The 17,240-nt window shown below is 35.7% G+C and overlaps 1 protein-coding gene across 1 annotated transcript; it reads right to left on the bottom strand.

Moving 5' to 3' along the window:
- Nucleotides 1-3,509: 3,509 nt before the first annotated feature.
- Nucleotides 3,510-17,010, bottom strand: LOC105439659. Its single transcript, XM_030997102.1, has 7 exons — nucleotides 16,943-17,010; nucleotides 12,918-12,962; nucleotides 12,320-12,451; nucleotides 10,758-10,840; nucleotides 9,485-9,612; nucleotides 8,816-8,939; nucleotides 3,510-5,303 (listed from the first exon to the last, which is right to left on the bottom strand). Exons 3-7 carry the CDS (start codon nucleotides 12,331-12,333, stop codon nucleotides 5,257-5,259), a joined length of 396 nt encoding a protein of 131 aa, XP_030852962.1. The 5' UTR covers nucleotides 12,334-12,451; nucleotides 12,918-12,962; nucleotides 16,943-17,010; the 3' UTR covers nucleotides 3,510-5,256.
- Between the last annotated feature and the right edge of the window lie 230 nt (nucleotides 17,011-17,240).

Raw genomic sequence — 17,240 nt, forward strand, 5'->3', positions numbered from 1 at the left:
AACTGATTTCCCCTACCTTTCTTTCTCTTTTTTCCCCTTTCCCTTCCCTTCCTTCTCTCTCTTTTATGTTTGCGGGGGGGGGGGGGGGGGGGAGGCAAGGGCCTTTCGGCCCCCCGATCCACAAACTTGTTGGGGGAAAATTGCAACTGATGTTTCCCTTCTTTTTTCCTTCCCTTTATCACCTCTTTTTCTTTTTTCTATACCTTTTACTTCTTCTCTCTTATTTTATTGATGGGGGGGGGGGGCGGGGCGGGAAGGCAAAAGCCTAGGAGGAAAGGCCCTTTCAGCCCCCCCCCCCCGATCTCCTTTTCTTTTCTTCTTCCTCTTCTTTATTTCCCTTTCCCTTCTCTCTCTCTCTATTTTTTGCGGGGGGGGGGGGGGGGAAGGCCCGCTCGCCCCCCCTCTATCCGTGCCTCACTGCAAACTACTAACACAAGGATTTGTACATCCCGAGGAAGCGATTATGGACAATCTTACCGCTGTAGAAAAACACGAAACACTCAATGTTATCTTTTTTTTTCTCACTCAGGACGGAATACACTTTATTGCTTTTTTATAGATTATGTGCAAATGCATACAAACCTTAACATACATTAAAATAAATCAATTGAATCAAAGTATATAATAATGTTTTTATAATGAAGGAATTCATGTCATCAATAATCAGGTACCACGAGAAAGATTTTGGTAGAATTTCAGCAGAATTTAAGAAGTGGTGCTATTGCAAAAGCCACAAAATGGTACCTACAATATTGTGCAATAATTCAAAATTATCAGATAAAATCATCTCTCTAAAATCTATTATAAATCTGAAAGTCAAATGAAATTATTCCAATGTGTACAGGGTGTCTAAAAAATATGAGTTTCATTGGCTATATAAGTAGTCAACCAAACTCAGTGAATTTGTAAAAGTATGGCTTTCATAGGATCTTCTAAACCATGCACGAATTTCACAAGGACTTGAGCTAAAACTACAAAGTTATGACTGATTTTGTCAAACGTACTATATTTTTCTAAAGTTACAAAGAAAGCTCTTGAATATCTTCAGTGCACAATAAGCCTGTGCCTGTCTCTTCTGCATTTCCTGGCAAACCTTTTCATTTAAATGTTTCTAACTCATGAGTTCTTAGTGAAATCCCCGCTGACAGATTTCCAGATTAATCTTTCATCTTTTTTTTAAAGTTAATAATATTTGTTCAACTTTTTCATATTGAAATCATTATGACGTGAGTAATATACTGTAGGGAACACCCAAGCATTATTTTAGAAGAAAACTGCCAGACATAATGATTGTGCACTAATGCTGTTCAACATGCTCTCCTTGTAAAATTGGAAAATGCTACATCTTATAGAAATGATCATAACTCTGAAGATTTTGGTCACATCCTTATAAACCTTACAGGACACATGGAAGGCACATAGACAATCTACATACAAAAGCCTTTGCCTTTGTTGCATTCAATTTGAACAATATCCTTGTTATCCTATACTCTTGTTATGAATACATCTAATTGTTTTGTCCACTGTTGGAAGAGGTCATATTACAATAATTTAAAAACTCTTTGTAAGGGGTGTACTCGCTTTTGTTGGATACTATAGATAAAAAGTCATGTCATTTGGGACACATTGCTTAGAAATGCCCTTTTCAGTTTGAAAATAGTAATATGTCATGTGACTGGCTATCAGCCAATCAGATGATTGGAATACACACAGCTCTTTATGAAGAACATCTATGATGCACGAAACTTTATTTCTTTGAAAAACATAATGCACACACAACCCATATACAATACATGTATACTAAACACACACACCCTTTATCTACAGCAGATATCTTCAACAATATACACTTGCTTGACATGAAGCAAAAACCACAGAAATCATCTTCAACTAAAACAAAATCACAACAATAAAAGGCTTTCTTGCTCACTGTCTCTGACACAAAAACTGAACTTGGAGCTTATATAATGGTGACAAAAGAGAACACCTCAAACTCTAGAACGATATGTTTAAACGCACATGATAAAATGAAGAGTTTTGGCTGTAATATCGGTATTCTTAACAAAACAAAAGGGTCATGAAAAAAGAAAAAAATCACATTTCTCTTCCTGACAAAATACTGGATTGCATAACAAATATGTGTTTTGGATTGACTTACTTCTAATCAAAACCAACCACTTAATCTAGATACCTTTTACTCATCAATTCAAAGACTCTCGATTTAAAATGAATACCTACATACACGTACGTATGGCCCTTGAATAGACGGGTTTACTAACATATTCAAGTTTTATGTATACTTTTAAAATGGTTGTTCTTGACAGCCTGAAAGCTAACCCAAATTATTGCCAGACAAAGCAACAAGTAATGTATGCAGACTAGATTGATTCCAAGTATTGAAGTTTATTTATCCATTCATTCATAACAGGTTAATGGAATAACTAATCACCAGGTTCGATTTGATGGTCTGTGTTACCTGACTGCTAAGCAAGCATGTATATGCCTCTTAAATAAGCAACCAGAGGACCGACGGCTATAAGTCCTCTCAGAGGGACTTGGTAATGAGGACTAATGCCTACCAAAGGGCACTAGCGCATCAACTTGGTTTCGAAACCCTCCCAGTTACAAGACCACTGCTCTACCTCTGAACCATCCTTTGCTTTCATTTCACATCTCCGTTCCCCGGAAAGAAATATCCATAAATTTGAATATGTTAGTATACCCGTCTGTGGGAGGGAATTGAACTTGCTATCATGCTGCTATTAGAGAAAGCAGGAAAACAGATCCGAAAGTTATCTTTCAATATTGAACGTCCATATTCTCCAAGCTCGGTCTAAAGGTTACTTTAAAATAGGAAGTTAGGACAGTCTACATTTCCTCATCATTTAGCATGATTGCACCACAAGTCATGTTTAAGGAAATTCATAGAATACAGGTTAAAGGGCAGTAGTTCTTAGAATGTATCACAGACCCAAGTTGCAAAAGGGCACACAAATACTGATTTTCTGAATTTCATAACTTTCTCATATGTGTTACCAGTAAACATTTTGTCAAATCTCTTATCTTTTCTGCTTTTACCCAAATAGTGGATATCAACTTAAGCAACAAAACTCTATTGATGCAACACTCAAATATACATGAAAATAGATAATAATAATATTTAATTTCATATAGCGCTTAATACAAATGTCTCTAAGCGCTTTACAAATATACTAAGATTTTTAGAAGTACTGTGAATAATTACGATGAGGGCAGTATCATTCAAATCTAATGTTCACACAAGGTATAAAATACTATTTCTGTACAAAAAATGACTGAAAGACATTTTGTTTCAGTACATGCATGATCATCTGCTAAGTGGTCTAAATACAACTGTTGTAAACAAAACAATAGTTTTAACACAGAATAATAATACCAAGGAATGTGATTTGGTAAAGTACATTTTTAACCCTTCCTGGACAGGAATCACTATGAGGGTTCATTCTTCAAATTGGCATTGCTGGTATTTGTTCTTTTACTGTTGCATGTTTTTAGTAAAAAAGTCATGCATCTGGAATAAATATAGCAGGGTACATGAACAGAAACTCTCTTGAAAAGTTAGAAATTTTCAATATATGCATGGATAAACAGAGATTTTGAACTTTCTACTTCCTCCCAAATCCATAAAAGCTTAATTCGTTTTTAATTTAAAAAAAAAAAAAAAAAACTGGTGAAACTTGATTTTTGTCTAGTTACCTACCCTGACCCATGTGCAGCCAAACATATATTGTGCAATTGATATTTTACCAAAAGAAGTGAGGGGAATACTCTCACTCTTAAGCAAAGGGCAATTTTAAAAGTATCAACATCAACACTCTGTAATGGAAATGACATTATCTAATGGTATCTTTGGGGTTTTAGAGGGGCTAATGATACAATACTCCCCAGTGGAGACATTTTTTAATTCTGGTAAAATGTCTTAATAAATCAAGGATTATACTTAGCATTTTATGATCTGACTCATAAAGTTACAACTCACTGTCCACAAGATACACTACATGCATCACCTGAAAGTAACATGTTACTGCACAATTGTGCAATTTTTTGTATCTGTTTTGAAAGGAACTACAGTGCAGTGATAATCTCAAAGTCAATAGAAACAGGCAACTGGTTATTTGCTAATGCAACTCCCATTCCTGTGAATAAGTTTCAGATACGTTACTATTTCGGTGGGAGAGTGTACTACTACAAGTGTTGCTAATTTGAAAAACAGATGAAGACATAAAAAGGGTGGTTTGGGTGCAAATGAGCACAACTATTAAATGAAACAAAGTACCCATGCTTCATCATCTTGGTTATTTATAAAATCAGTTCATCTTTATAGAAATAACAAAGCAATTATTTCAACTTCAAACAAATTATTCTGATGAAAGGTTGGGAATTTTGGCACCAATGTGCTATAAAAATGTACTTTCATTTTTCTTGGTGTTCTCAAAGATTTCTTTTCCCTTTACATTATCAAATAGTTATCTGTACACAAAATTTCAGATTCTGATTATGCCAAAGTCATATTGCAAAAATTGCAAAAATTATAAGCTCAAAGGTAGGAGCACTGTTGGTAACATATTTTCATCTTTCATAGTTATGCAATTTGGATGCTGCCCCGTAGTGCCAGTAGTGCTGCCCAGTAGTGCACAGTAGTGAAGCATCGAAAAGCTGAGGGGCCTGTCCTAAGTCGCGATTGATACACATTGATGGCAAGTCCTTCAATCAATTACAAATTTACAAATCCTTATCTCAGTACAGATTTCTGATTGATATCAAGTTGACGTCACTCTGATTCAATCACAAAGGTTTATAAGACAAGGTTCAGGACTAAGAAAATCTAAGGCCTAAGCAATCAGTTTTAAGAACTATAAACTCCCACATTTGACATTGCTGCTGAATTCTGATCAAACTATCCATTGAATCTGGTCTAGTGTCTATTGAATCTAGAAAGATTGGACAGGGTTAGAATCCCAGGGCCTTGACAAGTGAGCTCATCAAGTCACCAGGTCATATTTCCAGATCAGCTCCCAGGTCAGCTTACCAGATCAGCTCTCAGATCAGCTTACCAGGTCAGCTCTCAGATCAACTCCCAGGTCAGCTCCCAGGTCAGCTTACCAGGTCAGCTCTCAGGTCAGCTCTCAGGTCAGCTTACCAGGTCACAGGGTGTATGGTCAGCATACAAGGGTCTGAAGATGTTGTTTGTAGGCTGGGGAGAGAGGTCTGCCCCTGTCATGCACTGTCGAATGCTGTATTCGCTGCTAGAGGAGCCGATTCATCTAAATGGTACAAGAAATAAACATACATTTACTATCACTCTTAAAGGTGAAGTTAATAGGTACCCAATAGAAAGCAATTCCTTCAATGCTTGAGGACCTTATCATGGTAGCTCTGCTCAATTCGGATGTAAGAGTACGATTGCAGGGAGAACAGTATTAATACTATGAGGCTACCCTGGGTAAACAAGACATTATTATATGATCTATACAGATTTGCACATGAAATCAAGTAATTTTTGATCTTTAGCAATACATCTGTAGCGGATTGTATCATCGATTCTAAAAAAAAATTGCACTTCATCACAGTTTGTTTACATTGCCCCTCCAGCCAAAAATATATTATATTTCTTAAATTTTATTAAAAAAAAAAAAAATGCCAATGACTGACCTAAAAAGGTGACCCCCTCCCCCCCCCCCAACGGAGTAAATGTCAAATTTCGTGACCCAAAAAACTAGATGGAATTTTGACTGCGCGCAGTCGAAAATGATGCCTCCGCCATAGAGCAATTTAAACAAGTTTGGAGTTTAAATCTCCAGTGGTTCTTGAGATATCATGATAACAATCTCAATGTATGGAATTTCATAAGTGACCTCTGTGACCTTGACCTTGACCCTACGTGCTCCAAATCTAATCAGATTGTCTTCCTATGGTGATACACACTATCATTAAGTTTGAAGTTTAAAATCTCCTGGTTCTTGAGATATTATGATATGGTGATACATACTATCATTAAGTTTGAAGTGAAAATTCTCCAGTGGTTCTTGAGATATCGCGATAACGATCTCAATGTATGGAATTTCATAAGTTGACCTCTGTGACCCTTGACCTTTGACCTACGTGCTCCAAAATCTAATCAGATTGTCTTCCTATGGTGATACACACTATCATTAAGTTTGAAGTTTAATCTCCAGTGGTTCTTGAGATATTTTGATAACAATCTCAATGTATGGAATTTCATAAGTTGACCTCTGTGACCCTTGACCTTTGACCTACGTGCTCCAAATCTAATCAGATCGTCTTCCTATGGTGATACATACTATCCTTAAGTTTGGAAGTTTTACATCTCCAGTGGTTCTTGAGATATCATGATAACAATCTCAATGTATGGAATTTCATAAGTTGACCTCTATGACCCTTGACCTTTGACCTACGTGCTCCAAAATGTAATCAGATTGTTTTCCTATAGTGATACACACTATCACTAAGTTTGAAGTTTAAATCTCCGGTGGTTCTTGAGATATCATGATAACAATCTCAATGTAAAATGCATTCATGAATTGGCACCAATTTATCTGCAAGAATTAATCGAGGATACAAAAACCCTCACGCAATTTACGGTCATCTTCAATTAAACCCTCGTATCTACTTTCTACTCTGTGTCAACTCTCTCTTATGGTAATATCGCTCCTTTCGCAAAGCTTCTGCTGAACTTTGGAACAAATTACCTTTAAATGTAAAAAACTGTCCAAACCGTTAACCTATTCAAAACTAGTCTCAAGACACATTTATTCAAAATTGCGTTCGATGATTAATTATCTCTGTTCACTTTGATGTGTATTCCATATGTATTGTTATTTGTAGGTTATTTTGCATTTTTTAGTTTGTATAAGATGTAATTGTATATCAGTCTATTTTGTGTGTATAGTGCTTAGAGACTTCGGTGGTAAGCGCTTTATAAGTAACGTTTTTATTATTATTATTATTATTAATGTATGGAATTCATAAGTTGACCTCTGTGACCCTTGACCTTTGACATACGTGCTCCAAAATCTAATCAGATCGTCTTCCTATGGTGATACATACTATCCTTAAGTTTGAAGTTTAAATCTCAAATGGTTCTTGAGATATCGCGCTAATAAACTCAATACAAGGAATTTCATAAGTTGACCTCTGTGACCTGTGACCTTTGACCTACGTACTCCAAAATCTAATCAGATCGTCTTCCTATGGTGATAAATACTATTCCCGAGTCTTAAGTTTAAATCTTAAATGGTTCTTGAGATATTGTGATAACGGTCAAACGGGACGGACGTACGGACGGACAACCCGAAAACATGATGCCTCCGGCACCACCTTCGGTGGCGGAGGCATAAAAAAAAAAGGTGTCCTCTTACCCCCCCCCCCCCGCTTATTCAGCGGCTATATGTTCTCTTTCCCACACGGTGCCCCCCCCCCCCCCCCCCCCCCCCCCCCGGTAAGAAATTCCTGGATCCGCGCCTGCATCAATTGCTTTTCATATGCATAATCAACAGACCAGCATTCCTTTTGATATCATCTCTTTTGTTCAACATTGTGACTCAATAGAATATAAATCAGGCAAGCTCACCTGTTGTTCAAATACCTACACTACTAAACCCTAGTAGATGTTTTTGTGTAATGGCAACAACTGGCCAATCAAGAAACAATCTGGGAAAAGGTCATGACACAATTTAGTAGATTTTGGTCCTTGTGCACCATCTTAGTAGAAGGATTTGACTTTGGGAAGCAACACAACTTCTGCTAGTTACATGCAACTTTTATACTACATTAGGTTTATTCAGCTGCACTTATCAGCAAAGAAGGACTTGTCATATGAATTTAATTCATTTGAATATCATCACACATTGTAAAAACTTTCATCGCTTGTGTTCACCGAGGAGGAGTTTTAATTTGGTGAGCTTATTATCTCTTGACTTTTTGGTGGGGAGATTATGTCTGCAACCCTTTAAATTTGCCATGAAACAGATAGTTTTACGTTTCCTGTTATTCCTGATGTTCTATACAACACATCAAGTCAACAAAAGTAGAAAAGTTTTGTTTGTCAATAATCTAACCACTCAAAAAACTATCAAAGCCCAAGAAAACTCAAACAAACTTGAGATGGAGTCTATGGAAAATGTGTTTATATCCAGTGTTGTAGTCCAGTCTTAAGAACCAAGTTCAAGTCCAGACAGTTATTGGGGTCTGGTTGACTTGTCGAGTCTCAATTATACCTTTTAAGTCCTGAAGTTTCATGTAATTTCTAATAAATCCTACTGGAAATATGACCAACTTTAATAAAAAGTACCTCTGTGACCTTTGATCTACTAACCCAAAATCTAATCAGATTGTCTTCCTATGGTAAAACATAATATCACCAAACTGAATTTGAAGTTCATATCTCACATGGTTCGTTAGATATTGCGATAACAAGAAAGCAGGACAGACGGACGGACAACCCCAAAACACAATGCTTCTAGCAGCACTTTTGGTGGGTGGAGGCATACATGTACCATTTTTTTTATCTTGGACTTGACATAGACTTAGGCTAAGTCCTCAAGTCCAGAATCCCAAGTCAAATTTAAAGTCTTTGGTTTGCAAGTCCAAGTCCAAGTCCCCCAAAATTGAGCTCAAGTCTAAATTCCATGTCCAAGAACACTGGTTATATCATAGTCAAATCATATCCAACACATTAAATTGAAGCAAAAAAAAAAACATGCTACTTCTGTTCACTCCAAAATATCTTCAGAATAATCCATAGTGTATGTTTAACCTGTATGGGTCCATTTGTCCTGGGCTATGTACATAGCAGCTGGGATACAGTACTGGGCTACACCAAACTTGTTGGGGTCAGTGCAGTTCACCATCCATACTGGTAGTACAATCTTGGTGTAAAACTGTCAAAGATAGGCAAAACAGGCATTCAATCAACTATTTCAATGTAGTCAGACATCTAAAAACTTGATTTTGAAGCACTGACATTTATTTGATTTTGCAAACGGGTATTCATGTCTAGATTGAAAATAACTGTCTTTGATTTTCAGAGATGCCTGGGCTCCGTCTTACAAAGAGTTGATATCAATCGCGACTATGTACATAAGAGAAAGGAGACTGCAAACTTGCAATTGATTGGAGGACTTGGGATCGATTTAGATCGATCAGTTAGTATGACCACCTGAAAATGATTAATTAAAAAAGGTTCCTTGCTAGTTTACTATTTTTTGTTTAAACAGGTTTATACAAAAAACCATATCAACATAAGAACATTATTTATATGAATTTGCATAACAGTTAACCCTCAGTACTGACTAATTGTTAAGCATGATATGTCTCATAGTTTTCTTGGGTAGATATTACGTCTGTCAACGAAAATACAATTTGTATTATTTTAGAAACTGTTTCCCTTCAAGAGTGTAGAAGACAACAAAAAGGACATCTTTACCTCTGGGCAACCCATAAACTTGTCCAGTGAATTTAATTGAGATGGATTCAAGCAGTAGACACAGCCCTCCACAGAGCTATCGGGAGAAAACTCTATGTTTGCAAAGCCTCCAGCCTCTATGTCTTGACCTGGATATTTGAAGAAAAAATATCACTGCACTTGGAAACTTAATAAAGATTAAGATCTTATGGTGAAATATATTAGTTCCTAAGTTTAGTGAGTTCAGTTTCAATGATTTACTAACAACATAGTCTTCTTCAGAAGGTTCAAAATCTAACTATGTTCCACACAGCTTTTCAAATGACTGACGGTTAGAGGGGAAGTCTTCACCTTGATATTAAAGGGATCCGGTAACTTTGACTTAGATTCTGAAACAAAATCCTGGATTTAGCTCATGCTACAATGATAACTATAAACCTTTAAGTCAGTCAGGAACCCCATGACTTTTTACAAGCCGATCACCTGTCTGATTATCAAGATATTTATGATTGGAAATCAAAATCAAATCTTGCGTTTCGTAACGGTTTTCATAACACTACAGTCTATTGGGGAAAATGAGTATGGTAAACCCTGTCACTCAAAGATTTTGACTTTTTTGAGGCACTTTTTGATCATTTTTAAGCGCAATGTTTTTAAGGGCTTCAATATTAAACCATATCACATACACTAATAAGACGTACATGTAGGGCCGTGCATTTCAGGTTTAACATTGTATAACGATGCCTTTAAGTTAGTTTTAATACTAGCAGAAAAACTGAGAAACCAAGTCAGTGATAATTTGAGCACATTCTGATTAAAAATAAGAATGTGATGAATATTTGAATTTGTGATCAATCAAACACAAATTGGCAACTCTGCGATGTATCTTATGAAGAAGATGGCCCGCACATTACCAATGTCAATCTTGCACGGTTTTTATACAGAGTATGCAATTTTTTAAAGTTGTGTTCATAGTCCTTAACTCATATATTTGAGTTTTACAATAATATTTTTGGTGATTGGTACCCTAATAAGATATAACATTTGTAAGATATAACATTTGTAAGATATAACATTTGTAAAATATACCCGGTATATCTCCTTGTTTAGAGGTTTGAAATTTTGTTACCTCCTTCTAAGTTTAGAATCTAAACTGTACAAAACCACTAACTTAGAAATCTTTCAATTCAATACAAGTATCCACACATACGACCTGGTTTCCCCATCTCAATTCTGAAAATATATTATTACAGTCTATACATTGAAGAGGTATATAATAAAAGAATTAAATTACCTTTCTTATTGAATTGCAGAGCAAATCCAAAGAGAATACCCCATAATCTCTGTTCAACTTTGGATCCTATATAAGTGGATAACCTGTTGGTATAAAAGATGCCCCAAAAAAGAAAACAAATATATAAAAAAGGAAAATAAGTATAGAGCAATCTGTATATAAGGGAGACGAGAAACAAGCACACACAATTGGAGATAAATTCAACATGCTCTCTTCCAGCAATTATAAAACTGCTGTAAAGCACTTTGAGAGGGCCTTCGGTCCTGAAAAGCGCTACATAAGAACTAGCTATTATTATTATTATTATTTTGCATCACCTCATCAATAGTGGATTATGAATAAATTCCTCTTGGTTATGGGTGGGCCTGAAAATCTTGTAACCATTATCTATTTTGTACACATACTGCTTGAATTGTGGCTGAAAAATAAATTGCTAAGGCATGAAAACTGTCATCCATGTTTACCAATTTTCAATTAATATAATTTTGTTAATTAACAATCAGATTTAAATAACTACTCCTAAATTTCTGCCTAATATCATCCTGGACATAAACTGGCTATGTATGGACCTACAACAGTTGTGTCTGATTAGGAAGTCTCTTAATGTCTCTCTTCATTCAATGGTACAATGTATTTGCAATTGATACTGTATCTACTAACAGGCACATATACATGTTTAAAGACAAAGTTTTGGGAAATTTCGAAAATGGCCAAAGAACGATTCTTTTAAATTTTTATATATTTGGATGTCCCTGAGGATGTATTATGGGCACTAGAAAATTTAGCCCCTAAACACTTCTGCTTTCGAGAAAAATTGAATATCAAAATTTAACAGTGCGCTTGGTAAATTTAGATAAATTTCAAATAGCACCTATACGGCCATCCAATGGTAGCTGCGACCATAAAAATCTCAGAATATGCATTTGTGATATATAATTTCCAAACGGGAATAGCCAATCAGTCGATTTTAGTCACGAAACATTGTTTTAAAGCTAAATTGATATCTTGACCTTGAGAGGGAGCTATACAACATAAACAATTTATTATTTACAATTTCATCACTTTAGACTCGTTTTTAACTGTGACAACGATCACTGAATATTGTATATGCTTCCAAAAAGTTCATTTGAGCCAAATTCATGACCCCATACCAAAACTTTGTTTTACCTTTAACCTGGATTCTACAGATTCCCTGAAAGGGTGCATCTTCCAATAAGTACCCACTGATATCACCTTGGCTGAGTATGACATACTGGTTTTTAAAATGATGTATCGAAGGGCATTGGCGCTGTGGCTGAGACATGAGCCCCATGTCTTGAGATATGCAGTACGGCAACTGGTAACTCTGGTACATGTATTAAACTCATCCACTACACCACATTAACTTATATATCTATTGATACTCATTGTGTGTGTGTGTGTGTGTGTGTGTGTGTGTGGGGGGGGGGGTGGTGTGGCAGAACAAATATGATAAGTTCTATCAACATACATGTATCCATACATGTATAAGGGAGAGGTAAAACAGAAAGCACTTTTAATCCTTCTTCTCATGAACATCTCACCTGGTTGGGTTCATTGTAGCTCCATAGGAGAAGTAGTAGAGCTTCCCTGGAGGTGGACGAGCATTGATCTTGAAGCAGAGGGGTGGGAAAGGGGCCAGTAGGGGTGTATCATCTGTCTTGTTCTTGGCATGCCTACAGAAGTCACAAAATGCACATATTCATTCATTGACATATGTTGACTCGTGCCAAAAGCAGTAGAAGCTGTTCAATGTGTGTGCTTTGTTTTTCTTGTGGGGGAAGGGAGGTGATGGTTGTACTAGAAATTGTACAAGTGTTAATGAATAACATGCATAAAGTTGAATAGTATAAAGTAGTAATTGTTTCACCATACAAAATGGGAGAGGCCTATGATTGAAAAATTAAAAAATTATCTTAAGAAAAACAATAATTTTGTGGAACGTGTTTGTAAAATTGTGGAAATTACAAACCATTTTTTTCATCTACATTATTTTGCTTTTCGTAGAACCTCTAAAGCAGAAATGCTTTTACACACACCAAAACCAAAAGACTTTCTTATTCAAATGATCATTAATTATCATGTCCATGGTATTTTCAACTATCTCAGTAATGACTGAATTTCAAGTTCAAATTGATTTACCTTGGTTTGGTACTCGCAACAATCTCAAGATTGGCTGATTTACTCCTGCAAAACAAAAATATAATGTGACAAGTATTTGTATTATTCTGGCTACAAGACTTGAAAATTAGATATGTTAAATGCATGCAAACAACTACTGAAAAGAGAACAGATATAGAAAAGTGACTGAACATAAAGTAAAAAAAAGTCATTACAAAGATAGAAACTGATTGCTAAAATCTTACAGCTTTAATCTTGACAGATACAAACACATTCTACAAATGCTATTAACTAGGGGTAAAAGTAAACTCAATACAAAAAAAATAGGTGAAATTTTCAGCCATTTCATGACAATTACCTTCTATAGTGCCACATCACAAATTCCAAGTTGAACTAAATTATTTGGTCCACCATGCTTGTTGCTCAAACCTATTTGGTTCTCCTGACAGTAACTTAACACGCTAAAGCTAGATCTTTCTTCAATTGTGCTTCCACAAACCCAGTATTTATGATAACAATAAGATGGACGAATGCCACATAAGAAACTTCATTCCTATAGTGTCCTTCACAGAAGTTTAAATTGCAAATTCAAGTCCGCAATGCATCTCTAACCGTTCAAAGAACACAAATCATGCGCGGTGGTAAATCCTGTCTCCCATTAAAGTGAAGATACTTCTGTCCATTTAGAAGAAAGAGGTACATGTATATCCATCAACAGTTCTTGATGATACAAGAGAGTTAAGGAGACCTGCCTTTCTTCCTATTAAAGGTGAAGAAGTTAAAAGCAAACAATGGAGCAATTCTTTGCATCTACGTCAACATCAAATACTTCATTCTCCAATGACATAATGCCAGGTAGAGCAGTTTGACATTTCTCTAACAAGAGAGAATGCTAGAATATGCTAGAGTGCATTATTAATTGACAAATAGCTAATAAAAGGCCTTCAGTATGTTGGAGTGGCAATTTGTTCTCTATCGACTCGGTCTTTGTCTCCGCTTCCTGCCGTTGCAGAGCAACAGGTGGAGTCTTCACAGGAGTCAGATGGCACTGCTTGGGTTGCCTAGTAACAACACGCTTTTGTATGTAACTCACTACTCTCCGATGTACTTTGAATGGAACAAGGGGCATCTCACCAACATCAGCTCATTTAATTGAACTGATCTTGATGATAATAAGCAGACACGTAGCCACGGGGTGGGGGGGGGGGGGCACGTGCTCCCAAAAAATTTCCAAGATCGGTTGAACTTTTTTAGACCCCTCCCCAGGACGTTGATCGATTACATGCATGTGCCCCCACAAACATCAAATTCTGGCTACGTCCCTGGTAATAAGAGGGTCAAGATAATTTATCTATCGCCGTATCAGGCTTACATTGTATCTAAAACTACAATATACTTGATTTTAGACATTGTGTATTAAAATGTATTAAGGGAATTAAATAAAATATGCTGCCTGTATAGGTCAAATCTAATACCATGCTAATGAAATCAATAACGAGTCAGGAAAGAGGGGGCGGGAGAATCTTAATTGGCGATTTGAGTCAATATTGTGTATGGCTGAAAAAAGATCTCCAATGAATTTCAAATCTCATCTTAAATGAGAGTGATATCAATTGTCTTGATATTTACACAGCTTTAATAGCTAATAAACTTTTCAGAGTCCTCATCGTACTAATCAATTGGAATCTGCTGTATCAATCAAGCAATGAGTATAAGATTACATGCTAAATTGTAAATTTCAAAGGATATTAAGTGGCTAAAATATCATTTTGATATCAACATAAAGGAAACCTCAACCTAAATAATAAGTGCAAGTACGCACTGAAAGATATTCCTGCCTTTTTATGTACAATATTCCTTATGAAAGTGTACAAGAGATATATAAATGAAGATATTCTTGGCACAATGTACTGCCTTTTAGAATGACATGGGTGCAGCTATTTTCTTGATGTGACATACCAAGTGAACTTTAACTCATGCACCAAGCTCGAGTTGGATGTACTTTCTAATTCAACAAAAAGACCTTTACTTTTCAAGTCAACGAGGGAAACTGAGAAGGTAATAATTATATTTGGTAAAAAAATATAACAGGAGACCAATTGTAACTCATTTATTAAATAAAACTAAAATATAGCTGATGACAAATCTATTTCATTTATGCCATACTTTCATCCCAGAAGAGCACCAACTTATTTAATGCAAATTTGCATTCTCTCAATCGTCACATTTTCAAGAAAATGGCTATGTCCATGTCATGCTGAGAAACTGTACATTATGCTAAGAATATCTTGCTTTATATCTCTCTCATACACTTTGGTGGGAATCTTGTAGATCAATGGGCAAGAATACAATGAATCCCTAAGAATAACGTAAGTTAATTCTTGTGGTGAGGTTTACTTTAAAGGGAGACAAATTGCATAATAAATATTAAATTCATGATTAAAACATACATATACTACCAACACACAAAAAATATCATGTATCATATTCCTCATCGAAAATTAGTTGTGCATGGATTGGTCAAGAGCTCTTCAAGTCATCATTCATAATTCTACTAAAAGAGAAAATTCTCTCCAGAGGGAAAAATAGGTGTGACGTCACACTTCTCATATTATGATACCCTTCTTACTATTTTTCTCTCAGACTTCCCCCTTGTTTCCAATAATAATTTTTGATCATGTGTACAGAGAGTATTCAGGTGTTTTGCATTCTGACTATTGAAATACAATTATTTATAACAAGTGAATGAAATAATTGTTAACATGGGACTTAACAAAGATTTATGCATCAAATTTGAATTACATTACAAAAAGGTCTATCTAGACAGGATAACTGGACACAAATTAGCTCTAGTCCCACCAAGTGATATTAATGTGCAGGGGCGGTATTCTGAACCCTGTGTTATCTCTAATATTGTTGTATCTTTGAAGATAAGATAAAGTTGGTATTCTGAACATTGTTGTAACTTTTGTGTTATCTTTTGTTGTATCTTTTCTCTCATCTTATTGGCCGCGCCTGCGCTCATACTTTGGTGCGCTTGTAATTGTGCGTATTATTAATAAAGTGGCATTTAATTCTCATTTGCATATGCGCACGGGAGATAATATGTCGAGATAATTGGTATTCTGAAAGTTGTTGTATCTTTTATCTTATCTTATCTTGCATGGTATTTACAACAATATTTACAACAGGTAGGGGGTTGTTGTATCTTTCGTGGTGATATAATGGCGGCAATATTTTTTGCCCAGAACCAACTTCGTGCCAATAGACGAGTTAGAAGAAGATTGTGTGTTGACCGGAAACATCACAGATGAGAACTTTCTAAGATATTACATGCTAGGATAGGACTATTTTAATGCTCTCATCTTAACCAATATAGTGAAAGCGTGATTTGTCTTCATGATCCACATTCAACAGCGCATAATGATGACGCGCGTAGTAAGTGCTCAAATAACTAATTACGCCCAAGATTAGTATGCGCTAGGCGCATCTTTAGATATGGCATAAAGTATTCCTATTGGTTGATCTACTTATCATGCTTATATAAAATAGATTTTGATTGGTAGGGTCCATAAAAATGGGCGTGTCATCAATGGTCAAAGATAAGATAGAGGCGGTCCTTCAAGAGATAACACAGGGATAAAACAATGTTCAGAATACCAACTTACAACAATATTAGCGCTGTGTTATCTCTGGAAGATACAACAAAAGATAACACAAAACTTACAACAATGTTCAGAATACCACCCCAGGCATAACATCCACAGCTATTGGAAACAAAAACAAAATACAAAACACTGACCAATCCAAGTTGAACAAAAGAACAGACAACTTTAACCTGTTATGGAAACAAAACATGATGACACTTTGGCAAAGTTTTTTTATTTGGGGATTAGAGTCAACTCTGTATATAAATCCCTGTAATACAAAGAGAACATATTGAACTGATATGCTACAATAAAATGATAAAAGCTTACTGAAATATTAAACGATTTCCATTCACAAAATTTCCTTTCATATTCAGTTCACAAATGAAATATACTCACACATTTTCTGAGGTTTCAGTTCCAAAATGTTCCTGATGCTGATTTCAGAAATGAAAAAGAAAAGACAAAATGAAAACTAAGTACAAGTGTCACCTAAAATTCAAACTCATTAATCTTCCAAGAAATATCATCCTGTTCACATTTGGTTAAAGGATCCATTTCACATTAACCCCTCCCAATCTGTAAGCAGCAAATCATGCCCCAAACTTGAGTGTTGAACAATGTAGTTTTAATAGACAAAAGTGTTCAGCTTTTTCTTCCTGAAAAAACATTTTCATTTTGAAGTTTAATCGCAGGG

This window comes from Strongylocentrotus purpuratus, unplaced genomic scaffold (genome assembly GCF_000002235.5).
Source record: "Strongylocentrotus purpuratus isolate Spur 01 unplaced genomic scaffold, Spur_5.0 spur5_scaffold_4, whole genome shotgun sequence".
In the NCBI taxonomy this organism is placed as follows: domain Eukaryota; kingdom Metazoa; phylum Echinodermata; class Echinoidea; order Camarodonta; family Strongylocentrotidae; genus Strongylocentrotus; species Strongylocentrotus purpuratus.

Bases quoted from the DNA above. Each gene is read 5' to 3' on its own strand.
- LOC105439659 (XM_030997102.1), bottom strand. The intron at 9,613-10,757 runs GTAATTTAATTC...TCAAATATCCAG, and splicing joins TCTGCAATTCAATAAGAAAG to GTCAAGACATAGAGGCTGGA. The intron at 5,304-8,815 runs GTTAAACATACA...TGTACCATTTAG, and splicing joins GGACAAATGGACCCATACAG to ATGAATCGGCTCCTCTAGCA.